General features: G+C 36.7%; 1 protein-coding gene across 1 annotated transcript; it reads left to right on the plus strand.

The window, feature by feature from the left end:
* Positions 1 to 3,498: 3,498 nt before the first annotated feature.
* Positions 3,499 to 25,322, plus strand: ZNF214 (zinc finger protein 214; the record flags this gene model as incomplete). Its single annotated transcript, XM_079929557.1, has 6 exons — positions 3,499 to 3,620; positions 3,940 to 4,027; positions 4,128 to 4,186; positions 4,823 to 4,911; positions 17,301 to 17,462; positions 21,353 to 25,322. The coding sequence occupies 6 exons, from the start codon at positions 3,499 to 3,501 to the stop codon at positions 23,041 to 23,043; spliced, it is 2,211 nt and encodes a 736-aa protein (XP_079785683.1). The 3' UTR covers positions 23,044 to 25,322.
* Between the last annotated feature and the right edge of the window lie 2,201 nt (positions 25,323 to 27,523).

Below are 27,523 nucleotides of genomic sequence, written 5' to 3' on the forward strand. Positions count from 1 at the left end.
CCCGGCCTGCGTCTTAGACCCGCGTTACCACGCCCTGCTCCTAGGAAAAGATACACTGTTCATTATAGGATCCTCTGTGTGCAGCACACCTTGGGGCACACAGCCTCCTTTTCCCGATAACCAGTAACATGTGGGGAAGAGAGAGTCTGGGAGTTGGACCCTAGCTACGGATGACCTTTCCCAGACAGGCTGACTTCTAATAAGCTGCGTCCCCTTATTCATCCATCCAATAATCCCTATAACTGTTGAGCACCCACTTCATGCCTGACAGTTTTCTGGGTCTTCTCTAGCAGGGAACAAAACATTCAAAATTTTCTGCCGCCCCCCGCCCCCAGACCCCCACACCTCCCATGGAGCTTACATTCTACTGAAGGAGTAGAGATAACCAACTGCAGTGTATCAGATGGTGATCATTGCTAAGGAGGAAAACAGTGGGTAAGGGACCTAGTGCTTGGGGGTGGGGGCTAGGAGGTGGGCCCTATCTCTCTTTGGGTGGAAAAGGAAGACACTCTGCGAAGGGGACATTTGCAGAAAGTGAGGGCGTGAGCGATGCAGATGGAGCATTCCAGGGGGAGGAAATATCTAAGTGCAGAGGCCCTCGGCAAGAGTCTGCCTGATAGACATGAGGACATTTGAGTAAATCAAGCATCATGGTCATCATGACCCTGTGTTGACATATAGTTAGTGGAATTTCGTCCAAATCCCAAATCTCTTGTGTAAATTTATGGCCTTGGCCCCTCAAAGTTGGCTTAGACTCTAATAAATCCAGCAGCTTCAGCAATTAGAATCGTCTAACTCTCAGATGAGAGACCTCAGATTAAATGGGCAAATGTGTGTCCTCTTAGGATGGGGATTACCCATTCTAAAGACCCCCCCCCTTTTTTTCCCCGCTTGACATAGCAAGATTTGGGAGATTGTGGAGTTGTCCATAGCCTCATTTAAGGTAACACTTCTCCAGCTGGAATCTTCACGGAGAGCTTTAAACCTTATTGGCAAAGTAGGAGTCAGCATTCATTGTCATCAAGTAAATGTCCACTCTAGGCAGCAGATACTAAGGGAGCAGGCCTGCTAGTTGGCAAGATGGACCCAACAACCTCAATCACCCAGAAATCAGAGCCTTAGATTGTAAAGATTCATTTAAAAACTAATTCAAAAGGATAACCAACAATGTGAGGGTGAGAGAAAACAAGGTACACGCTCTTGGTTTGGCTCCAGCCTACTATATGGATTGGTTATATAATAGCTCTTCAGGTAATGTGCTAAGTATTTTATTCACAAGTCCATACATCTTAAGAGAAGCTATGAATGTTAGAGGTTTTGCTTCTGAAACCATTTCTAACATGCTCATAAAAAACCATGAAATAGAACACATTTATTTCAGGAAAAAATTAAAAACTGAGGAGACTGTTAAAGAAATGAAGTTTTACAAACTGAGTGTCCCAGAACTGTACCTTAGTAAAAATGAATTAGACATTTTTATTTTATTTACATATATCTGACAATATTTGATTTTATGTGAATGCTTACGTTTTATATCATGCATTTTAGTGCAATCTTTTTTGTTTCTTTTTGACTTAGCTCTCCCACTAAAAAAAGCCCCGTGAAGAACATGTTTGCCCTTTATTGCATCATTATTAAACAAAATTGTTTTGCCTTTTCTCTATTACTGTTGGTAAAATTTAATTTTCCATGCCTTCTTTCCTTTTTTTCCATAGTATATGAGCTGCTGAAGCAAGCACCATGCCTTTTTTCCTTGAAAAGCTAAATAATAAAATTGAAATGCAAGTCTTATTAATTAACAACTACTAGGGAAAAGGCATTTCTGAAAAAATTTATAGATGTCTCCACAAGCCCTTGCAATTGGAAGGAGAGACACCATTCTTCTTCATAAAACTAATCTAACAAGGTGAAAAGTGGAAATCAGTAATAGAATATCCATCTTGTTTTGCTGTGCAATAAGGAGATCTGCATAGATATTCATAATGCTACCATCTTGTTGTATTTCTCCTTATATTGCACTTGAAAGTGTTAGTTGTATGAAGTACTCCTATAAGATACCTGGGCTTTTGAAAGTATTGCAATGCCTTGTGAAAATAACCTTTAACATCTAACATGAATTCTGAGTGATTGTAGTCCTTGTTCTTCTGATAATAATATTACGAATGACATCTCTGTGTTACTAGAAGGTAAAATGCTTGGAGGTTTGTCAAATAAGAAAGCTTGTGATTTCCCTTATCTCCCACAAGCACGTAAAAGTCATGAAATTCCTTTTTTACTAAGAGTCTGAGAGACTTATAGGCCCTCAATTTTCTTCCTATCTTTACTCACAGTGATCTCTCCCAATAAATGAACCATATGAAGAACATCAACTATCTGGAATGTATCCTTTTGCATTTTTTCTCCATGCTTGTATAATTATACTCACAATAACATACACAAACACATACACACACACACTGAGTTACACAATTTGAATTATATTTTTCTGTTTTTTGCATCTTGAATTCCTCACCCAACAAATAATTTTGTGCGTTGCCTATTGATGCTCTCTCCCCATCCCACTTCACTCCACCAAATAGAATGGCTCCATAGTGGATAAAGATTTTTATCCATTTAGTTCACTGTGTATCCCCAGCACCTAGAACAGTGGATGAGTCCATCCACACCTCATGAATGTAAGAAGGGACTGATGTGGAAACAAACATGACAAGTTGAAAGAACAACAATTAGGCCAGAATGGCTAATACGGCAAAAGGGAGCAGAAAAATGAAATATGGAGTCAGAGAGGTAGGGAATTAGATGAGAAAAGTATGGCTCTATATGTAGGGCCATATAGGTCACTGTGAGAACTTTGGCTTTCACTTAGGAATAAGCTAGGGAGCCAAGAAAGGGTTTTGAGCAAATGAATAATCACAATTATGTTTTGATCATCCAGGATCCTCATGAAGGGGATTGGAGTAGCAATAGAAGAAGCAAGGGACCAGTTAATAGTCTATTACAATAGTCCAGGTGAGAGAAAATGATGGTAGCAGAGAAGCCTAGGTCTTGGCAGGAAGAGATCAGGGAGGAAAGCCCCACCCGACCAGCGAGTTAGCAGGAGAGAAGCGGGCCCCCATAAAACGAAATTTGAAAAGCCCTCTTCGCGGCTGTGAGACTCGAATTTAGAGACGACGCTACAGCCAGAGCTAGTGGGTTGCCCATTCCGCCGAGTGCGCGAGACAGCAGGCGTTACCACCCCTCGCCCCCCAGGGTGACTGTTTCCCCGAATCCCCGCCCTGACTCCCCTTCCCAGGGGCCCTAAAAACACCTAGAACCGTCCCATTAACGTTAGTATCTTGGGGTGCTCAGCCCGATCCTCGGTTCAGAGGGCCATAGTACACGGTCCTCTCACCCCAGAACGCTGACGCTTTAAGGCCAGGTCGCACCTCGTTCTTTCTGGCCAATCAGGAGACACGTCCTCCGGCGTTTTCCTTTCCTGCCCCGCCTCCTCCCGTCTCCATGGGAACGCTCCGAGTGTCTACTCCGAGGCCTGGGGCTTCAGTTTTGGTCAAGCAGGGCTGCGGCTATTGTTTATTTAGACGGTGTATTTGGGCCGGTCCCCATCCCTCTCCAGAGGCTCCGTAAGTGACGCGGACTCTCGGGAGCACCGAGCCAGAAGCGGACAAGGGCGGGGAGAGCTGTGGCAGGTAGAGAGGCAGAAGAGGGAGGGCCGGGGGCCGAGAAGCCGCTCCGGCTTAGAAATCTCGGACACCAGTGTAGGTGGGTTCTTCACAGCCGCCCTCCCCACGTTTAAACTGAAGAAGGGGAAGGAGAGAGGAGGCAGAGGCAGCTTGGGTCCTGGGGCCGGGGTGCTCGGGGCCGGGAGGTGCTGGGGCGGAGGTCTGGATGGGGAACGGAGGCCTGGATGCGGAACGGAGGCCGCGCGTGTTTCCGCTACAGCAGCCGATGCCGCCGGGATCCAGCTCCGCGAGAACCGTTTGTACGTCTGAATCCGGAGCTTCAGATGTACAAACTCTGGCGGCCCTTGGTGCGTACGGGGAGCCCAAAACTGCCCTGCTCCTGGGACACCATGAAGCATTTTTCTCTCTAGGGAAAGAGGGCTCTTAACTGTTTATCATTTTCCCCAGGGACCTGTAATCAGCAACGGAGGACCAGGGTGGCAAAGACTCATGCCCCCATTTTACAGGTGAGGAAAGTGAGGCCCTACGAGGTCTAGAAGTTTGGTCTTTTTCGAAGTTCTGCAAGTGGTTGGTGATAGAGTTGAGACTATGATCATGTCCTGGGGGCCCTAGATCTGGGATCTTTTGCTAAGAATCTGTACTCTGATCTAATAGTAAATCCAGTATTTATGTTGTAAGAAGTAGGAGAGGGTGATGGAATTTACCTTTCTACTTAACTGATTGAACAAAATTTTTAAAATATACTTTTAGAAAGAACTGTTTAAGTGTGCTGCTGTTTTTCCAATCTTTTTAAAAAATTGTACATGTTAATAATAAACTAGGAAATTTTTGAGGCTCAGAGAGGTTAAATTACATAGAAAGCATCTTCATTCCTGGAGGGACTAAACTGTGAGATCAAATTCTGTTTTCATGCCCAAACTAGAATTGTACTTTTCTTAGATGGTCAGAAATAAGGTCCTGAGTGCCCGTTGGTACAGCTCTCCTTTCGGGTGCTTGAAAGGGAACAGAAATGTTCTTGGGCTCGTTCTGACCTCTGTCTGGGAGATTTGGGGGTTAACACTCAGTTAGTACGTGGGGATTGTAGTGAGTTTGGGAATTTCAAGTCATGCCCAGTCGTTCATTCCTCCTTTCTTCTCCCTCAGCTCAGCCTTCTCAACACTCCACGCTTCCCCCAAAAAGGAGCACAGAGGAGGAAGGAATGGTCACTATTTCCCTCACAGTCTGATCCCAGGTGAGTCGGATTGTCTTTTCTCATGTATAAAATGCCCCCGGCTTCTCCATGGATAGCGGGAGTAGTGGAGGTCGCCACGGGGATGGATGGACCAGACTGAATAGAACATATTCCTCTTTGCCTCGGAAGCTTTCAAGCCTCCTATGCAGCAAGCCCCTACCTCCTGCCCAGTGTCTTTTCCCAGCAATTATTCATTCAGTCAGCCAGGCATTCAAGCCTACTATATAATTCATACTGTTTTTGATGACCCGAGATGAATAAATACAAAAATGTCTTTCCTTAACCTTGGGGAAACAAACCACATGAGGTTAATAAGAATTTCTAAAGTTATCATACATTAAACAGTGCTGGAATGAGTGGCACTTTTAAGTAAAAGACAGGAACAGGAACTCAAGTTGAATAATTACTATGAATTGGAAGATATCATTCCAGACAGGAAGACCATCATTTAGTCTCAGGCAGAATATAAGGGGACAAATAAGGAAACCGGGCTAGTTGCAGTAGAGACATAAGTATGAATGTGTAAGGTAAGGCCATACTCTGGAGGGCTATTAATGTTTAACTGGTTACTTATTCTTGTGTACCACTCAGAGTCCATGGCACATCAACCAGAGACAGCCATTATTGACATTTTGATGTATTTATCAATACTTAGAGCCTTTTTTTATTTAATACTTTATATACATACATACTCACTAATCCGTACAAATACTAGTATGTATGCATATATACACATATGTACAAATATGCAAACATAAATTTAAGATACATATATAAAGAGATGAGTATATATAAAAAAATTTGAATCATTACAGATAGGCTCCATGAGGGCAGGGAATGTTCCTAGTATATAGAACTATGCCTGGCATATAGTGAGCACTCAATGAATATTTATTGAATGTATGAATGGCTATTATATGTTTAATTTTTTTCATTTAACATATGGACATTTTTCCAAGTATGTTTGGATAGCATGAGTATTTTTTTAACATCTTTATTAGAGTATAATTGCTTTACAGTGGTGTATCAGTTTCTGCTTTACAACAAAGTGAATCAGTTATACATATACATATGTCCCCATATCTCTTCCCTCTTGCATCTCCCTCCACCCTACCCTCCCTATCCCACCCCTGTAGGTGGTCACAAAGCACGGAGCTGATCTCCCTGTGCTATGCGGCTGCTTCCCACTAGCTATCTATTTTACGTTTGGTAGTGTATATATGTCCATGCCACTCTCTTTGTCCCAGCTGACCCTTCCCCCTCCCCGTATCCTCAAGTCCATTCTCTAGTACGTCTGCATATTTATTCCAGTCTTGCCCCTAGGTTCTTCTGACGATTTTCTTTTCTTTTTTTTTAGATTCCATATATATGTTAGCGTACGGTATTTCTTTTTCTCTTTCTGACTTACTTCACTCTGTATGACAGTCTCTAGGTCCATCCACATCACTACAAATAACTCAGTTTCGTCCTTTTTATGGCTGAGTAATATTCCATTGTATATATATGCCACATCTTCTTTATCCATTCATCTGTTGATGGACACTTAGATTGCTTCCATGTCCTGGCTATTGTAAATAGAGCTGCAATGAATATTTTGGTATATGACTCTTTTTGAATCATGATTTTCTCAGGGTATATGCCCAGTAGTGGGATTGCTGGGTCATATGGTAGTTCTATTTGTAGTTTTTTAAGGAACCTCCATACTGTTCTCCACAGTGGCTGTATCAATCAATTTACATTCCCAACAACAGTGCAAGAGGGTTCCCTTTTCTCCAAACCCTCTCCAGCATTTATTGTTTGTAGATTTTTTGCTGATGGCCGTTCTGACCAGTGTGAGATGATATCTCATTGTAGTTTTGATTTGCATTTCTCTAATGATGAATGATGTTGAGCATTCTTTCATGTGTCTGTTGGCAATCTGTATATCTTCTTTGGAGAAATGTCTATTTAGGTCTTCTGCCGATTTTTGGATTGGGTTTTGTTTTTTTTTTTAATTTTTAAAATTTGTTTACTTTTGGCTGTGCTAGGTCTTCGTTGCTGCGCCTGAGCTTTCTCTAGTTGCGGTGAGCCGGGGCTACTCTTTGTTGCGGTGCATGGGCTTCTCATGGTGGCGGCTTCTCTTCTTGTGGAGCACGGGCTCTAGGCGCCTGGGCTGCAGTAGTTGTGGCTCACGGGCTCTAGAGCACAGGCTCAGTAGTTGTGGCACACAGGCTTAGTTGCTCTGCGACATGTGGCATCTTCCCAGACCAGGGCTCGAACCCGTGTCTCCTGCATTGACAGACGGATTCTTAACCACTGCGCCACCATGGAAGCCCTGTTTGTTTTTTTGATATTGAGCTGCATGAGTTTCTTGTATGTTTTGGAGATTAATCCTTTGTCAGTTGCTTCATTTGCAAATATTTTCTCCCATTCTGAGGGTTGTCTTTTCGTCTTGTTTATGGTTTCCTTTGCTGTGCAAAAGCTTTTAAGTTTCATTAGGTCCCATTTGTTTATTTTTGTTTTTATTTCCATTTCTCTAGGAGGTGGGTCAAAAAGGATCTTGCTGTGATTTATGTCACAGAGTGTTCTGCCTATGTTTTCCTCTAAGAGATTGATAGTTTCTGGCCTTACATTTAGGTCTTTAATCCATTTTGAGCTTATTTTTGTGTATGGTGTTAGGGAGTGATCTAATCTCATACTTTTACATGTAGCTGTCCAGTTTTCCCAGCACCACTTATTGAAGAGGCTGTCCTTTCTCCCCTGTACATTCCTGCCTCCTTTATCAAAGATAAGGTGACCATATGTGCTTGGGTTTATCTCTGGGCTTTCTATCCTGTTCCATTGATCTGTATTTCTGTTTCTGTGCCAGTACCATACTGTCTTGATTACTGTAGCTTTGTAGTATAGTCTGAAGTCAGGGAGCCTGATTCCTCCAGCTCCGTTTTTCTTTCTCAAGATTGCTTTGGCTATTTGGGGTCTTTTGTGTTTCCATACAAATTGTGAAGTTTTTTGTTCTAGTTCTGTGAAAAATGCCATTGGTAGTTTGATAGGGATTGCATTGAATCTGTAGATTGCTTTGGGTAGTAGATTCATTTTCACAATGTTGACTCGTCCAATCCAAGAACATGGTATATCTCTCCATCTATTTGTATCATCTTTAATTTCTTTCATCAGTGTCTTATAATTTTCTGCATACAGGTCTTTTGTCTCCTTAAGTAGGTTTATTCCTAGATATTTTATTATTTTTGTTGCAATGGTAAATGGGAGTGTTTTCTTAATTTCACTTTCAGATTTTTCATTAGTGTATAGGAATGCAAGAGATTTCTGTGCATCAATTTTGTATCCTGCTACTTTACCAAATTCATTGATTAGCTCTAGTAGTTTTCTGGTAGCATCTTTAGGATTCTCTATGTATAGTATCATGTCATCTGCAAACAGTGACAGCTTTACTTCTTCTTTTGTGATTTGGATTCCTTTTATTTCTTTTTCTTCTCTGATTGTTGTGGCTAAAACTTCCAAAACTATGTTGAATAATAGTGGTGAGAGTGGGCAACCTTGTCTTGTTCCTGATCTTAGTGGAAATGGTTTCAGTTTTTCACCATTGAGAACAATGTTGGCTGTGGGTTTGTCATATATGGCCTTTATTATGTTGAGGAAAGTTCCCTCTATGCCTACTTTCTGCAGGGTTTTTATCATAAATGGGTGTTGAATTTTGTCAAAATCTTTCTCTGCATCTATTGAGATGATCATATGGTTTTTCTCCTTCAGTTTGTTAATATGGTGTATCACGTTGGTTGATTTGCATATATTGAAGAATCCTTGCATTCCTGGGATAAACCCCACTTGATCATAGTGTGTGATCCTTTTACTGTGCTGTTGGATTCTGTTTGCTAGTATTTTGTTGAGGACTTTTGCATCTATGTTCCTCAGTGATATTGGCCTGTAGTTTTCTTTCTTTGTGACATCTTTCTCTGGTTTTGGTATCAGAGTGATGGTGGCCTCGTAGAATGAGTTTGGGAGTGTTCTTCCCTCTGCTATATTTTGGAAGAGTTTGAGAAGGATAGGTGTTAGCTCTTCTCTAAATGTTTGATACAATTCGCCTGTGAAGCCATCTGGTCCTCGGCTTTTTTTTGTTGGAAGATTTTTAATGACAGTTTCAATTTCAGTGCTTGTGATTGGTCTGTTCATATTTTCTATTTCTTCCTGGTTCAGTCTTGGAAGGTTGTGCACTTCTAAGAATTTGTCCATTTCTTCCAGGTTTCCATTTTATTGGCATATAGTTGCTTGTAGTAATCTCTCATGATTCTTTCTATTTCTGCAGTGTCAGTTGTTACTTCTCTTTTTTCATTTCTAATTCTATTTATGAGTCTTCTCCCTCTTCTTCTTGATAAGTCTGGCTAATGGTTTATCAATTTTGTTTATCTTCTCAAAGAACCAGCTTTAGTTTTATTGATCTTTGCTATCGTTTCCTTCATTTCTTTTTCATTTATTTCTGATCTGATCTTTATGATTTCTTTTCTTCTGCTAACTTTGGGGTTTTTTTGTTCTTCTTTCTCTAATTGCTTTAGGTGTAAGATTAGATTGTTTATTTGAGATGTTTCTTGTTTCTTAAGGTAGGCTTGTATAGCTATAAACTTCCCTCTTAGAACTGCTTTTGCTGCATCCCATAGGTTTTGGGTCATTGTGTTTTCATTGTCATTTGTTTCTAGGTATTTTTTTATTTCCACTTTGATTTCTTCAGTGATCTCTTGGTTATTAAGTAGTGTGTTGTTTAGCCTCCATGTGTTTGTATTTCTTACAGGTTTTTTCCTGTAATTGATATCTAGTCTCATAGTGTTGTGGTCGGAAAAGATACTTGATACAATTTCAATTTTCTTAAATTTACCAAGCTTGATTTGTGACCCAAGATATGATCTGTCCTGGAGAATGTTCCGTGAGCACTTGAGAAGAATGTGTATTCTCTTGTTTTTGGACGGAATGTCCTATAAATATCAATTAAGTCCATCTTGTTTAATGTATCATTTTAAAGCTTGTGTTTCCTTATTTATTTTCATTTTGGATGATCTGTCCATTGGTGAAAGTGTGGTGTTAAAGTCCCCTACTATGATTGTGTTACTGTTGATTGTATTATGTCAATATGAATATTGACATAATATGAAAGGATAATCAGGGAGATAAATAAAGTGCAGATTGACCAGTTTCAACATATATTTATTGGTCATTTGCATTACTTCTTTGATAAATTGACTCAAATTACTTTTTTCCTACTGAATTTTTTGTTTCCATTTGATAGAATGTACTCAGTATGTAAAATATGGAAGCCATTTGTTATATGCTGTAAATATTTCTTTAGGTTATCATTTGCCTTTTACTTTTAAGGACTTCTTTGTTTATATGACTTAAATTTGTATAAAGTGAATCTTCTTTTTATTTATATGTATAGTTTTATACAGCACTAGCTGACAGCTCAACATCACTCTCAGGAGAGGTCCAAACCAGAACTGCCCAGCCAAGCTACCCGTGAATTTCTGACCCAGAGAAACCATGAAAGATAATAATTATTGTTTTAAGCCACTCAGTTTTGAAGTAACTAGTTGTGTGGCAGTAGATTATAAACACAGGTGTTGCTGCATTTTACTGGCCTTATGTTTTACTTTATTTCTGAAGTTTATGTCAATATTCATTAGTAATATAGATCTGTAGTTTTCTGATTTTGCTGTCTCAGTGTTTTCCTGAGTTTCTTAAAATTTTTGATAACTCTTTTATATGCCTTGGAATAGTTTAATAGAATCACATTATTTGTTCTTTGCAAATCTGAAAGAATTCATTTAAGGAAACTTTTGGGTTGTTATTGTGAAGGTCATATTTCTTTGATAACTTGACCAGTTTCTTTCAAAATATCTGATCTGTTCAGAATTTTTCCCTTTTCTTGGGGCTATATCAAATGGTTTTCTAGGAAAAAATACATTTTCCATTCAGATTTATGTTCTAAAGAATGGTGGAAAGTGCCCACCTAATGTTCAATTAAATTTTTATCTGTTGCTTTTTCACTAATCTCATTTCTAACTTTTTTCTCTTTGTGCCAACCCCTTTTTCTTTTCTTTTATAGCTAGTCAGGGCTATAAAAGAACTGGCCCTTGGATTCATTTAACAATGGTAAATGTTTTTCAATCCTAACATATTCTTTTACTAACTCTATAACTTTCCCTTTAACATTTAAGTGTTTAATCCATCTAGTGTCCCATTGTATATGATATCAAATTGGAATCCAGCTGTATTTTTTCTCATAAAGTTAATCAGTTTCACACCACCATCTAGTGTAAATAATCCATTCTTCTTTGATTTTTTAATGCCATCTTTATTGTTAATAAGTTTTCATATATAAACAAGTACATTGCTTAGGCTCTGAGTCCTCAATTCTGTTCTACTGGTCTATTTGTTCTGATTTTACTACTGTAGTTTGGTGGTATGTCAGTATCTAGTAGAACAAGTCTTCTTGCTTGGTTTACTTAAGTCTTTATGGACTTCTTTTCCCTTCCTATAAATTTTAGGGAAAAAAAGTATATCGTTCCTCAAAAAATCCAGCTAGAAATTCGACTGGAGGTATATTGAATTTGAGTCATCTCATCCAAGAACATGGAGGCATGCTTCTCCCTTTATTCAGATAATCTTTTTTCTACTTTATTGGAATTTGAAAGTTGTCTTCAAAGATAAAACTACCTTTTTATAAGATAGTTGTTTTTTTGGGTTTCTTTGCTGTTGTGAATATCTTGTTTTCTGGTAGTTGATTGCTGACACCGTGATGTTTTTGCTTTATTGTGTCTGGTAATTTTGCTGAGCTTTTTTATCAGTTTATGGTTTATCCACATACTCTTGTTTTTCTAGGTAGATTGCCATAACATATGCAAATAATGACGTTTTATGTTTTTTCTTCTAATCCTTAGCTTCTTATTTCTTTTTCTTTTCTTATAGTATTTGTCAGAACCCTTAGTACTATTTTGAAAGCAGTGGTGATGGTGGGCATTCTTATCTTGTTACCATCGTAAAGGAAATACGTATAAAATTTCTCCATTAAGCTTAATGTTTGATGTAGATTCTTAGTATCAGTATATAACCTTTACCTATTTAGGTAGTTTCTTTTTATTTCTAGTTGGCTAAAAGTTTTTGTAAGACCTTTATAGGCGGTGAACATTATGATCTTTATCACACAATTTTTCTGCATCAGGTGAGATAATTGTGGTTTTCTTCTGTGGTCTATTAGTATAGTGAATTATGTTGATTAATTTTCTCATGTTGAACTGTCCTCCATTCCTGTTATAAATTATGCTTTATCATTTTTTCATACATATCTGAATTCAGTTAGCTAATATCTATTTAGGATTTTTTACATATCTATCAAACTTAAAAATGGGCCTATAGTTTTGTATTGTTCTTATCAGGTCTTGTAATCAATATTACACTGGCCATATAATGAGCTAGTAATTTTCACTTTCTATTTTCTAAAACAATTTGATTATAATAGTAATTAACTGTTAATTGAACATTTGCGAGAACTCAACTGTAAAACTCTTTGGACCTTTGATTTTGGGGGAGGGAGAAAGAATCTTGGCTGCCATTTCAGTTTCCTTTAATACCTACTGGTATGTAATTTTATATTACTCTTAAAATCTATTTTGGCATTTTATATTGGCATTGTGTACTAGGAATTTGTCCTTTTATATAGATGTTCAAGTGTATTTGCATATAGTTCATAATGCTTTTGTATTATTTTAAGTCTTATGTCTGTGGTTATTTCCTCATTTTGTCCAGTATTTTGTTTATAATCATCTTTTCAAAAAAAATTAGACTTGCAGAGATCTGACTTATTAAATTTTTTTTTTGACATTAAATTTTTAAGAGCATCTTTTGGCCTTATGCATTTCCACATCATCTATTTGTTTATTGCCCCTTTGGCTTTCAGCTTTATCCTTCTTTTTTGAAGTTTGCTCTTTTTTTTTAGAGGGGGAGGGTTTTTGTTTTCTGAGTTTCTGAGTTGAATGCTTAGGTTGATTATATGTAGCCATTCTTATTTCCTTTTAGTACTTACTTATCTGGGTCTTGAAAATTTTGATGTATAATTATTATTATTCAATTCAAATTTTCTTAATTATCATTATATTTTCCTTTTAAATTTAAGGGCTATTTAATATGTTACTTGGGTTCCAGAAGTGTGGATTTTTAAATTCCATTGTTAATAGTTCCTAATTTTATTACCTTGTATCTAGAGAATGTATTCTGCATTATGTTGATAATTTGGAATTTATTGAGATTCCTTTTATAGACCAATACATGGTCAATCTTGTAACAGTATTGTGGGTTCATGAAAATAATGTGTATTTAGTGTTTTGGGAGTATAGAATTCAACACAGAAAAAATAACTCGAGTATTAATTGTACTGTTTAGTCTTTATATTGTTGAGTTCTTCGGTTTTACTTGATCTATCATTTTCTGAGAGGAGTGTATTAATATCTATAATTACAATCAATGGTGTATATATTATATCTCCTTGAACTTACGATAGTTGTTACTTAATACATTTTGAAATTTTATTTGTGGGTGCAGTTTAATTATAATGGATATTTTTTGGTCTTACTATTTATTAATACAGAAAAAAAACTGTGTTTTTGTCCCTTATATTTTTGCCATAAATTTTTTATTGGGATATAACTGACATTAGTTTCAGGTATACAACATGATTCTATATTTGTAGATATTGTAAAATGATCACCACAATATGTCTAGTTAACATCCATCACCACACATAGTTACAAACTTTTTGCCGTAAATTTTATCTCAGCTGAAGTTAAGTTTGTCATTACAGCTTTCTTTTGGTTCGTATTTGTGTGGAATATGTTGTTCCATCCTTTTATTCCCATGTTTTTTTTCTTTTTAGTGTGTCTCTTCTAAACCACATGTTGAATCTCATTTTTTTAACCTACAAATCTGTGTCTTTTAATCTGTGAGATTAAGCTATTCACATTTACTATAATTACTGTTATTTTTGCTATCATATGGTCCCCATCTTCTCTCACCCCCCCACCCTCTGATATACAGTCTTGGAGCAATTCTGACAAAATCTTAATTCTGGTGGGTGGTACACCAAGAGCAATAATTTCATTTCTCATAAAATTACTCTGTTAATCTAGGGTAATACTTTTTCCTTTGATTTTACCTTATGTAATATTAATATTGCAAAACCTACTTTATTTATTTATTTATTTATTTTCCGGTACGCGGGCCTCTCACTGCTGCGGCCTCTCCCGTTGCGGAGCAACAGGCTCCGGACGCGCAGGCTCTGCGGCCATGGCTCACGGGCCCAGCCGCTCTGCGGCATGTGGGATCTTCCTGGACCGGGGCACGAACCTGCGTCCCCTGAATCGGCAGGCGGACTCCCAACCACTGCGCCACTAGGGGAGCCCCTACTTTATTTTGGTCTATATTTTTCTGTTATAGATTAGCCTGTCTTTTCATTTTTAATCTTCTAGAATTCAGTAGTTTGGAGTGTCTTCTAAGCAATATGCCTCTATATTTTAAAACTGTTTTAGTATCCTTTTGTCTAGTAATAATTTTACTTGCCATCTTAATTTATGCTTTCTATAATTTTTTTCCTCTATAGACTTGTACTTACTAATTTTGAATGTAGGTATTCCGCTTTTAACTTTCTAGTGGGGGAGAATATTTTTAACAAATTTTAAAAAATATTTTCAAAGTTTTACAGTGTTTTTTAGTAAACTGAAATGCACATGCCTGGTGGTTCTAATTCTGGAAATGTATCTTCTAGAAATATTACGAGTGTTCAATGATGTATTTAAGAGAGTTGTTCACTGCTATATTATGATAGCCAGAAAACTGGAAATAATCTTCATCAGTATGGGAACAGTTAAATTTTGGAACATCATAACATGAAATGCTATGCAACTTTTACAACAATACATCAACCATCTATTTCTGCATAATAAATTATATGTAGCAGCTTAAAACAACAAACATTTATTATCTCAGTTTCTAAGGGTCAGGAATCTGGGAACAGTATAGCAGTGTGGTTCTGGCTCAGGGTTTCACACGAGGTTGCAGTCAAGCTGTCAGCAGGACTACAGTTCATTGGAAGCCTTCACTGGGGCTGGAGGATCCACTTCTAAGATGGTTCACTCACATGGCTGTTGGCAGATGCCTCATTTCTTACTGAGGACAGAAGGCCTCAGTTCCTCACCACATGGGCCTTTCTACAGGGCTGCCTAACTATTCATACAGTGTGTTAGGTAGCTTCTCCTAGAGTGACTGATCCAAGAAAAAAAGCATGGAGGAAGCTGCAGTGCCTCTTATGAGCTAGTCTTGAAAGATGCACACCATTGCCTCCCCTTCTGCTTTTTTTTCCTGTTCATCAGAAGTAAGTCCCTAACCCAGGCCACATTCAAGGGGTGGGGAATTAGGCTCCACCTTTTGAAGGGAAAGGTATCAAATAATTTCTGGACATATTTTAAAATCACCACGAATAACATAGGCCTATATGTACTGAAACGGGAAGTTGTATACTACATATTATGTAAAAAAAGCAGACTGCAGAATTATCATGTCTGTGTTATGAAGAAAACATTAGTGGGGTATGTATGTATGAAAAAAGGTCCGTAAGGACACAGTGAAAACTATAGTGGTTATTTCTTAAATTATTTGGGGAGGGTAGACTTAATTTTTACTTATATTACTTCAGCATTGTTATAATTTTTATGAACTTTCAGTAAAAAAAAAAAACGAGGCTCTTAATCTCTAGTATATTTTTTAAAATAAATTCCTAAATCTTAGTATTTACTGAACATTTTAAATTGAACTTTACAGTTGAGAATGTGTCATCAAAGAAAAATGAATTTGTCACATAACCAACTTATGATTTATTCTTTCTACTAAAATATTTTTAGACAGAATACATGCATTTATCTCTTCTACTTTCTAAAACTGCATAGATATAGTAAAAAACCAAGAAATTTATGAACTTACAATGATGAAGCCGAAGAGCCATCAGCAAATGAGAAATTTCAACAAAATCCTGGATGGCAACAGTAGGCATAGTGGTAAGAGCCACATAGGGCTGAAGATGTTACATCCTAGAATACTCAGCAGGGGAATATAGACAAGAAAGGAACTGATGAGCCCTGTGAACTTTGGAGAGGCTCAAATCCATACACCATTTGGGGCAGAGGGCCAGCCACAAAAGAAGACTCTAAAATATTTCCAGAGAGGAAAGAAAAAGTTGCCCACAAAGGAATTACAGTTTGTTTGTTCTTTAAATCAGTCTTGGCAACACTAAAAGCTTATAAACAGTGAAGCAGTTTTGAGAAAAATTCTTTTCACTCTCGAATTCTACACCCAGCCACTTATGAGGGATAGTAATAAAGACTTAAGGCATACAGTGATTCAAATGATTCTTGGGAATCTTTCCTAGTAACCGTGTTTGGACATTCTCCTTTGAAGAAAACCTCGCCTGTTTCTCACCTTTGCTTTCTTCGATGGCCACAGGCTTAACATTCACAGGCTTGATTGAACTCATGTTGTTATGTGCCTCCCAATTAATGGTGTAAAATCACAAAAGAAGAAGAGTCATATGAACTTGAAATGGAGCACTAACGAGGAGCCGGCCCTGACTGGAGCAGGATGATGGACTTTTCCAAAATAAAAGGGGTGGGTGAGGGGATGAGACACTTGATAAAATAGATTATATAAAGCCTTCTGAAAAATCAAAAAATTGAGGACAGTAAATTTATTAAATAAAAATTAAACAGGTAATTCCCCCCACAAAAAAATGGTATATAATCATATTCAAAATTATATAAGTACTGCTTATTGATTTAACCAGAAAATTAGTGCTAATGCTACGGGTGGTAATCTAATTCCTCATCTCACAGTGGGAAGTAAACAGTCTAAAGTGATCAACCATGAAGCAATAATATAAGCAACATGAAGCAATATTGTTACAGTTGGCAAATAGTTCTGGTCCAGAGTATGTAGACCTGGGTCCTAGCTGCAGTATCTCCAGGTCCATGATCCTGGGAATTAATCTTTTTCAACCATTATTACTAATGTGTAAAATGAGGATAATAATAGTATCTACAACATAGGATTGCTGTGAGGATTACTTGAAGTATATGTGAAGAGTACTTACTTGGCTCAGTGGTTAGCAGACAAATGCTATATAAATGTTTCTTATGATGGTGATGGTGTTCAATGATTGGATACATTATTTAAGTACTTGACCTCTTATTATGTCTCCTCTTACCTTTCTTGTTTTTCTTCATTATTGGAGTTATTTCTTTTTCTTTTTGGTTTACCACTTATGTAACCTACTGAATGTCTTTTTCTTTGTCCGTCTTCTCACTTAGATTTCTTCTTCCTGGAAAGCCTGATCTTCGACCAGATGGCAGTAACATTTGAAGATGTGACTGTTAATTTTACTTGGGAGGAGTGGAAATTCTTGGATTCTTCTCAAAAAAAGCTGTACAGAGAGGTCATGTGGGAGAACTACACAAATGTCATGTCAGTAGGTAAATTATCCCGACTCTTAGGGAATAAGGTTAGTTTATTCTGGGACCAGTTTTTTTTTTTTTAACATCTTTATTGGGGTATAATTGCTTTACAACGGTGTGTTAGTTTCTGCTTTATAGCAAAGTGAATCAGTTATACATATACATATGTTCCCATATCTCTTCTCTCTTGCGTCTCCCTCCCTCCCACCCTCCCTATCCCACCCCTCCAGGTGGTCACAAAGCACCGAGCTGATATCCCTGTGCTATGCGGCTGCTTCCCACTAGCTATCTACCTTACATTTGGTAGTGTATATATGTCCATGCCTCTCTCTCGCTTTGTCACAGCTCACCCTTCCCTCTCCCCATATCCTCAAGTCCATTTTCCAGTGGGTCTGTGTCTTTATTCTTGTCTTACCCCTAGGTTCTTCATGACATTTTTTTTTCTTAAATTCCATATATATGTGTTAGCATACAGTATTTGTCTTTCTCTTTCTGACTTACTTCACTCTGTATGACAGACTCTAGGTCTATCCATCTCATTACAAATAGCTCAATTTCGTTTCTTTTTATGGCTGAGTAATATTCCATTGTATATATGTGCCACATGTTCTTTATCCATTCATCTGATGATGGGCGCTTAGGTTGTCTCCATCTCCGGGCTATCGTAAATAGAGCTGCAATGAACATTTTGGTACATGACTCTTTTTGAATTATGGTTTTCGCAGGGTATATGCCCAGTAGTGGGATTGCTGGGTCATATGGTAGTTCTTCTATTTGTATTTTTTTAAGGAACATCCATACTGTTCTCCATAGTGGCTGTATCAATTCACATTCCCACTAGCAGTGCAGGAGGGTTCCCTTTTCTCCACACCCTCTCCAGCATTTATTGTTTCTAGATTTTTTGATGATGGCCATTCTGACTGGTGTGAGATGATATCTCATTGTAGTTTTGATTTGCATTTCTCTAATGATTAATGATGTTGAGCATTCTTTCATGTGTTTGTTGGCAGTCTGTATATCTTCTTTGGAGAAATGTCTGTTTAGGTCTTCTGCCCATTTTTGGATTGGGTTGTTTGTTTTTTTGTTATTGAGCTGCATGAGCTGCTTGTAAATTTTGGAGATTAATCCTTTGTCAGTTGCTTCATTTGCAAATATTTTCTCCCAATCTGAGGGTTGTCTTTTTGTCTTATGGTTTCCTTTGCTGTGCAAAAGCTTTGAAGTTTCATCAGGTTCCATTTGTTTATTTTTGTATTTATTTCCATTTCTCTAAGAGGTGGGTCAAAAAGGATCTTGCTGTGATTTATGTCATAGAGTGTTCTGCCTATGTTTTCCTCTAAGAGATTGATAGTTTCTGGCCTTACATTTAGGTCTTTAATCCATTTTGAGCTTATTTTTGTGTATGGTGTTAGGGAGTGATCTAATCTCATACTTTTACATGTAGCTGTCCAGTTTTCCCAGCACCACTTATTGAAGAGGCTGTCCTTTCTCCCCTGTACATTCCTGCCTCCTTTATCAAAGATAAGGTGACCATATGTGCTTGGGTTTATCTCTGGGCTTTCTATCTTGTTCCATTGATCTATCTTTCTGTTTTTGTGCCAGTACCATACTGTCTTGATTACTGTAGCTTTGTAGTATAGTCTGAAGTCAGGAAGCCTGATTCCTCCAGCTCCATTTTTCATTCTCAAGATTGCTTTGGCTATTCGGGGTCTTTTGTGACTCCATACAAATTGTGAAGTTTTTTGTTCTAGTTCTGTGAAAAATGCCAGTGGTAGTTTGATAGGGATTGCATTGAATCTGTAGATTGCTTTGGGTAGTAGATTCATTTTCACAATGTTGACTCGTCCAATCCAAGAACATGGTATATCTCTCCATCTATTTGTATCATCTTTAATTTCTTTCATCAGTGTCTTATAATTTTCTGCATAAGGGTCTTTTGTCTCCTTAGGTAGGTTTATTCCTAGATATTTTATTATTTTTGTTGCACTGGTAGATGGGAGTGTTTTCTTGATTTCACTTTCAGATTTTTCATCATTAGTGTATAGGAATGCAAGAGATTTCTGTGCATTAATTTTGTATCCTGCTACTTTACCAAATTCATTGATTAGCTCTAGTAGTTTTCTGGTAGCATCTTTAGGATTCTCTATGTATAGTATCATGTCATCTGCAAACAGTGACAGCTTTACTTCTTCTTTTGTGATTTGGATTCCTTTTATTTCTTTTTCTTCTCTGATTGTTGTGGCTAAAACTTCCAAAACTATATTGAATAATAGTGGTGAGAGTGGGCAACCTTGTCTTGTTCCTGATCTTAGTGGAAATGCTTTCAGTTTTTCACCATTGAGAACGATGCTGGCTGTGGGTTTGTCATATATGGCCTTTATTATGTTGAGGAAAGTTCCCTCTATGCCTACTTTCTGCAGGGTTTTTATCATAAATGGGTGTTGAATTTTGTCAAAATCTTTCTCTGCATCTATTGAGATGATCATATGGTTTTTCTCCTTCAATTTGTTAATATGGTTTATCATATTGATTGATTTGCATATATTGAAGAATCCTTGCATCCCTGGAATAAACCCCACATGATCATGGTGTATGGTCCTTTTAATGTGCTGTTGGATTCTGTTTGCTAGTATTTTGTTGAGGACTTTTGCATCTATGTTCCTCAGTGATATTGGCCTGTAGTTTTCTTTCTTTGTGACATCCTTGTCTGGTTTTGGTATCAAGGTGATGGTGGCCTTGTAGAATGAATTTGGGAGTGTTCCTCCCTCTGCTATATTTTGGAAGAGTTTGAGAAGGATAGGTGTTAGCTCTTCTCTAAATGTTTGGTAGAATTCACCTGTGAAGCCATCTGGCTGGGACCAGTTTTGTTGAGTATTTTGGTTATTAGGGTGCTATATTGAGGTAGAACAACCATTCTCAAAAATGGTTCTTAAATCACATGAGAAATAGAAGGTAAAGAAAGCAAGATAGCTTCCAAAACATTTTGGCTATGTAATTAATAGGTATTTGTGTATCTTATTTATTTTCTAGATTACACTTAAAGCACAGATTTCTGCCCATAATTTTGTGCAGTCCTCAATTTGTTCTCTCTTCATGTTCTATTTGTAAGTTAGCTTTTACTGTATAACAAACTACCCCAAACTTAGTGACTTAAAACAAACTGTGTTATTTTTCATGATTCTAGTTTGTTAGATGGATCTTCTATCATTGAGTGACTTGATTGGGGCTGGATGGTCTAAGATGAAGCTGGACAGCCTGAATAGCAGTTGGTCAGTATCAGTGTTATAACAGGCATGTATTGACCATATGTCTCTCTTCAAGGAGGCCAGCCCAGGCTCATTTACATGGTGGTGATCACAGGACTGTCAAAACCAGCAAGAGAGGCCAAGCCCCAATGCACAAGCACTTTGCGAATCTCTGCTTGTCTCACTTTTGTTCCAGTGGCCAAAGCAAATTATATAGCCAAGCCTAGAGTCACTGTGTAAGGGGAACACTCAAAGATGTAGATAAAGCAGAGAATTTTTTCCCCCAATCTACTATACTATTTTAGAACAGAAAAATAGAAACAATATTTTATTTCTTATAATAATGTCCCAAATAGAGTAATCTAATTAAATCTCAGTCTTTAAGACTATTTCCGTTAAACCAGTCAGGCTTTCTCTTTTATTTCTAACAGTACCTGGTAAGTAGTAGATGCTCAAGATATGTTTGTTGAATGAATGAATACATCTATGAATGAAAAAACAAATGAATTCCACACCCAAATATGGAGCAGCCTAAGTCATAACACTTCTTTCCCACTTGCACCCACACATATATTCCTGTAATTCTGGAGCTTGTTGATTGAGATACTTGGAAATTTTTAAGCACAGCTTTCATCTTACCACTGGGTTATCTGCTTATTTTTCTAGGAAACTGTAAAGAGAGCTACAGACTCGAAGAAGAAAGATTCAGATATTTTGAACATGAACATCTTTCCTGCTGGCAAGGCTGGAGGAATGCCAGCACTCAGATATATGATAATCAGATCTATGTGGAAATGGTTCAAGGTATAGATTCCAAAGACCTAAAGCAGCAACACCTTTCTCACTCTCAAGAGTGGTTAATACTCTTCACACAAGGACCAGGGTTTGGGAACTATGAACTGACTTTTGAAGGTAAAATTCCCAGGAACTTAAAATATACGAAGTTTATACCTTGTCAATCCTTAGAAACAAAACACACTGAAGACAATGGTAGAGAAATCTATGTGAGTGATTCACGTGGTTTTCAAGGACGCAGATACCATGTTGTCATATCCAGGAAAAATCTCTCTGTGGAAAGAGAACAGAAGCTCATAGGTCCGCATTCTTATATCCCAGGAGAGGAAGCCCTTCCAGAGTACATTGGGGAGATATGCCAAAATGACCTGCTGAAAGGCTCTGTGGAAGAGAAATACTGTGGATATAATAAATGTAAAGAAAGTTATTATTGGAACTCACAGTGTGTTCACAAGAGAAATCAACTTGGAGAAAAGTTGTATCCATGCTCCATCAGCACAGCATGCTTCACTCAGAGATCAGACCTATACAGACATCCAAGAATCCACATAGGTAAGAAGCCGTACAGATGTAATGAAGGTGCCAGTAATTTTAGTCAGAGCTTCGGTGTTCACTTTCATCAGAGAGTCCACCCAGGGGAGGTACCTTATATATGTAATGTGTGTAGTAAGAGCTTCAGTCAGATCTCCAGTCTTCACTGTCATCAAAGAGTCCACACAGAAGAGAAACTCTATAGACTGCAGTGTGATAAGGACCTCGGTAGAAATTCATTACTTCACATTCACCAGAGACTTCACATAGGAGAGAAGCCTTTTAAGTGTGATCAGTGTGGTAAGAGTTTTAGTCGGAGTTCAGTACTTCATGTTCATCAGAGAGTCCACACAGGAGAAAAACCATATAAGTGTGATGAGTGTGGTAAGGGCTTCAGTCAGAGTTCAAATCTTCGAATCCATCAGTTAGTCCACACAGGAGAAAAGTCCTATAAATGTGATGACTGTGGTAAGGGCTTTACCCAGCGCTCAAATCTTCAAATCCATCAGAGGGTGCATACAGGAGAGAAGCCTTACAAATGTGACGACTGTGGGAAGGACTTTAGTCACAGCTCAGATCTTCGCATTCATCAGAGGGTCCATACAGGGGAGAAGCCCTATACTTGTCATGAATGTGGGAAGGGCTTCAGCAAGAGTTCCAAACTTCACACTCACCAAAGAGTACATACTGGAGAGAAACCCTATAAATGTGAACAGTGTGGGAAGGGCTTCAGTCAGCGTTCTCATCTTCTCATTCATCAGAGAGTCCACACAGGAGAAAAACCCTATAAATGTGATGATTGTGGAAAGGGCTTTAGTCACAGCTCAAATCTTCACATTCATCAGAGGGTCCACACAGGAGAGAAGCCTTATCAATGTGCTAAGTGTGGTAAGGGTTTCAGCCATAGCTCAGCTCTTCGAATTCATCAAAGAGTCCACATGGGAGAAAAGATTCATAAATGCCATGAGTATTATAAGGGGTTCGATCAGAATTCACATCTTCACAGTAATCGCAGAAGAAAAACCTTATAATTCTGTTCATTTAGTTATAACAGCTTTAATCAAAGCTTTACCTTAAGCCCAGTAAATGCTGCTGGGAAGAAAATTCTGTAAATAACCCAAATAATCCCAAGCAACATTTATTGTTTCCCCTAATTCCTACTAAAAATCATTTGCTTCAAGAGGAGATCCTTAGGAGGATATTTTAAATTAAAATGTATTTTCTTTTTCTACAATAAATATTATGCATAGTCATTATAAAATATATAGAAGAGTCAAGAAGAAAACTTTTCATCCTGTTTCATTCTAAGCCTTTTTTCCTGTGCATTTTCATGTGCATGAAGTCATACTGTATGTTCAATTTTATATTTTCACTGACTTCAAAACATTTTCTTATATTTTGGTTTGAATTGAAATTGGCTAGCTATAAATGAAATAGCATCTTGACTCACCTGTAAAGTCCCTAAGAAGCTACAGGAAAAAAAATGAAAACACATAAAACTTGAAACTCAAACTGGTAGACAACAAGTTCTCAAATGTTGAAGAACTAACTAAAGGGCCAGTAAATTCGGAAAACAACGTATGACCCTTATCCAAGATAGGGTATCTTAGAGATGTTATTTCTGTCACCCAGAAAACTCAAGAACCAGCCTTTTGTTGCAGGGGTGCTGCACTATGAGGTTACCATAATACACTCTCACCCATTCCCCTTCCCAGTTTTCCACATTTATTCATAGGTTCAGACACTAGGAGGTGTGGAAAAATTCTGGTTTTCTAAAAAAACCAAAGAGGGAAAATGGATAAAGACCTCTGCAACAATAATTGTCAAAAGACAACAGAATAACACCTTCAGAATTGTGAGGCTGAAAAATGTTATCGCCCATAGTTTATCTTATCAACTAAATTGTCTTTTACCTTTGTAGGTAACAAATTAGATAAGAAAACAGAAAACATATCAAATATGTACCTTTCTTAAAGAGAGCTCAAGAATGTGGAAGTCATAGTGTAAAAGAACTGGTAAACACTAAAATCAGTTAAACATGCAGTTAAGTCTTGAATAATTGTTAATTTGTTTACAAAACTTCAAAACTATTAAATAGTTGTACAAGAAAATATTTAATATACAAATGTTGAGTATAAAAGCATTATATGTTAAAGTCTGGATGGGAAAGTAGGGTTATCAGATAAAATCCAGGACACCCAGTTAGGTATGATTTTCAGATATACAATGATAATTTTTTAGTATTAAGTATGTCCCAATTATTGCATGGAACTTATACTAACAAATTATTTGTTCATATAAATTCAAACTTAACAGCACCCTGTGTTTTTATTTGCTAAATTTGGCTACCAAATGAGGGAAGGACAGCAAAAGAAAGTGTGCTACATCTCTGACCTTAAATAGCATGGATTCATTACATTTTCTTCTTGACTTTAACAACCCTAGAAATAAAGGTCTAAATATTTTTTTACAAAGTTAGAAATTGCAACTAAAATAACTAAAAACATATTTCTTTCAAAACAGAGAAGATAAAAGCAAAGAATATTCAGTGCCTATAGCAAAAGACAGAAAACAAAAACAACATGAAGATGATCTAAAAAATTGGAGAACATGGATCAAGGTGAGAGGAAATCAAATTTATCAAAATAGGTTACATCTCCCCTTAAAAAGTTTTGAAAACCCTTGATTGAATTAAAATTTTACTTATATGCTATTACAACAGAAAAGATTAAAGCAAAATGATATTGGTCAATTGACGAATTTTCAATTGATTGATTGCTCAATATTGATTTATTGATATAAAAGAATAGGCAAATGTTTATTAGGCAAACAAAAGCATGCCTACAATATACTTTTAAAGGTTAATTTTAAATGAACTGATTAAACCCATTAAGGTGGGTAATAATATAAAAACCAAGTTTCCTAAACTCTTGTAATAATCAGAAAAATACAATGGGTGCAAAAAAGGGTTTGAAATACTAAAATTTCTTTAAAAGGAACAAATAGCAAAAATGTAGAATGAAAATAATGAAAAACAAAACATTTAATTGAAAATAAAGGGACTTGTATAGAGCGGATGTTCTTAATTTATAGATTTATTTCCAATCTCATCAAAATCCCAATGAGATGTGAAATTGAAAAAAGTATTCTAAAGTCTTTTAAGAAAAATAGATATTGGAGAAGAGCAAAGATAATTATAAGAAAGATTAATGAGATTGCCCTAACATATAATAAATGATATATTGAAGTTAAAATATTGAGAACTTGATTGTACATTTGAAAAAATGTTCAGGATGCTCAGTTATTACTAAATGGCTTAAAAATAAACCAGTATATGGATTACATATATATATATAAAACATTAAGTAGATATGCTTAAATACTTTACATATGATAAAAGATTTATGTATAGAAGGATTATTCAGTAAATGGTGCTGAGAAAATAATTTAACTCTTTCGTGAAAAATAAAATTAGGCTTTCGTCTCATGACCTATATCATATATACTGATCTAATATATATTGATTAAAGCACAGGTTTTCAAGCTGTGTTCCATGAACCTCCATATGGTTTCATGAAGGCTGGTTCATCAAAAACAAAGCCACAAGTTAACCCCATCCATCTTTTCTGATTCACGTTCAAGATTAGCACAAGATTTCTTTCTTTTTTTTCTTTTAGAGGAGGTTCTACCATTTTAAACATAAAATGTTTAAAATTCACCAAAGTGGGTTTTTCCATGGTTGAAAACACACATGCATTTTTTGAGAGTTTGATGAAATGGAAGAACTCAGAAAAAATACCTAGGAATTTGACCACATTAAAAAAATTTAAACTATAGGTTAAGAACATACGGAAGTCAAGACAACAGGGAAAATATTTGCCCTGATTAGGACAGTTATGAACTTTTATAAGTTAATACAAGAGATGGACACCAACTTTAAAAAATGGCAAAGGACGTCAACAGATTAAAGCAATGAAAATACCACTATCATTAACAAAAATTGTAATAGCTATTTTTAGTGAGAATACAGAATGATTGATACTTATACACTACTTATGTTGAGGGTAAATTGACATGCTTTGGTAAAGCTATTTGGCCAATTATAAGCCTTAAAATTGTTATTATTCTTTGTCCTATAGTGATTTCATATCTAGTGTATATCCTGTGGAAATAGAGTTACACTCTATTAGGGTACTTCATTTTTTTTTTTTAAACATCTTTAATGGAGTATAATTGCTTTACATTGTTGTGTTATTAGGGTAGTTCTATTTGCAAAGAACAGAGATCCACTTAAGTTATTTCATATAAAAATTGAGTTATATAACATTATGTTTTAAAACCTCACCAAAAAAGAAAAAGAAAACACTAGGACCGAAGCTTCAATATGAGAATTTGCCGTAGAAAGCCATTAGACAAGGAGGCTACTCTTTCAAGAACTTCTGTTTCTCTTTGGTTATTCCTCTCTTCTCTACAGACTGACCTCCTGTTTACTCACTCTGTGCATGCTTATTATTGCCACCACATCCTTGAATATATTGTTTTCAATTTTATTGCCCATCATTAACTTGTAACTTCTGGGTCTCTGTTTAGATTTCTGAGTAGGGGAAGATGATTGGCTCAACTTATAACTACTACCTCCTGACAAGTCTGAGACCAGGCCAAACTATAGGCTACCGGTAAGCCTTTGGATTGGCCTGCTTTGTATCAAATGTTCACTCTGGTGCTCTCAGACATGCCCAGGGATGAAGTGATAAGGCATATAACATGGTTGTAAGGGCTGATGTTCAAATAGGTTTCTCCAGAAAGTGGTGGGTCTGGGCTAAGCATTCTGAACCACATTAGAACACGTACACAGATAAATGTTTAAGGTATTTATTATAATATTTCTATGCTGCCCTCCCCCCTAAATAGGGGAAAAGTCATATAAATTATGGTTCATCTACATGATGTAATCTTATGCAGTCATTAAAACTTATATTTTCCAAGAATGTTATAATAAAAATATACTTATGGTGTTAAAAGTACAAGATATAGAACTCTATGGGGTAAGATTCTATTTATATTTATACAGATATTTCCATGGGGAAAACATTGGATGTATACAAAAATGTTATTAGTGGGTTTCTTTGAGAGGATCTTTGGTTATCTTTATGTTCTTCATGCTTTTCTGTATTTTTTATATTTTTATTGGTGTCATTTAAAAAAAATAAAATTTTACATACAACTTATTTAAAATGTTAATGATTACATGACATTCCATTGTGTGGCTGTACCATAATACTTATCACTATATTATCGGGTATTTAGACTGTTTTAATTTTTATATCATGAATTGAACTGCCATAAATGTACTTATGTATGAAGTTTTCAATTATTTTAGTTAATTTTTATAATGATTTTCTATATTCAGTTATTGGGTTAACAGATAGGAGGCAGAAGGTATAATTTGTGCAAAGAAATGGAATAATGAAATTACATGATGTATACAGCCAGCTACAAGTAATGTCAAAG

The sequence above is a fragment of the Stenella coeruleoalba genome (assembly GCF_951394435.1).
Source record: "Stenella coeruleoalba genome assembly, chromosome: 8".
NCBI lineage: Eukaryota > Metazoa > Chordata > Mammalia > Artiodactyla > Delphinidae > Stenella > Stenella coeruleoalba.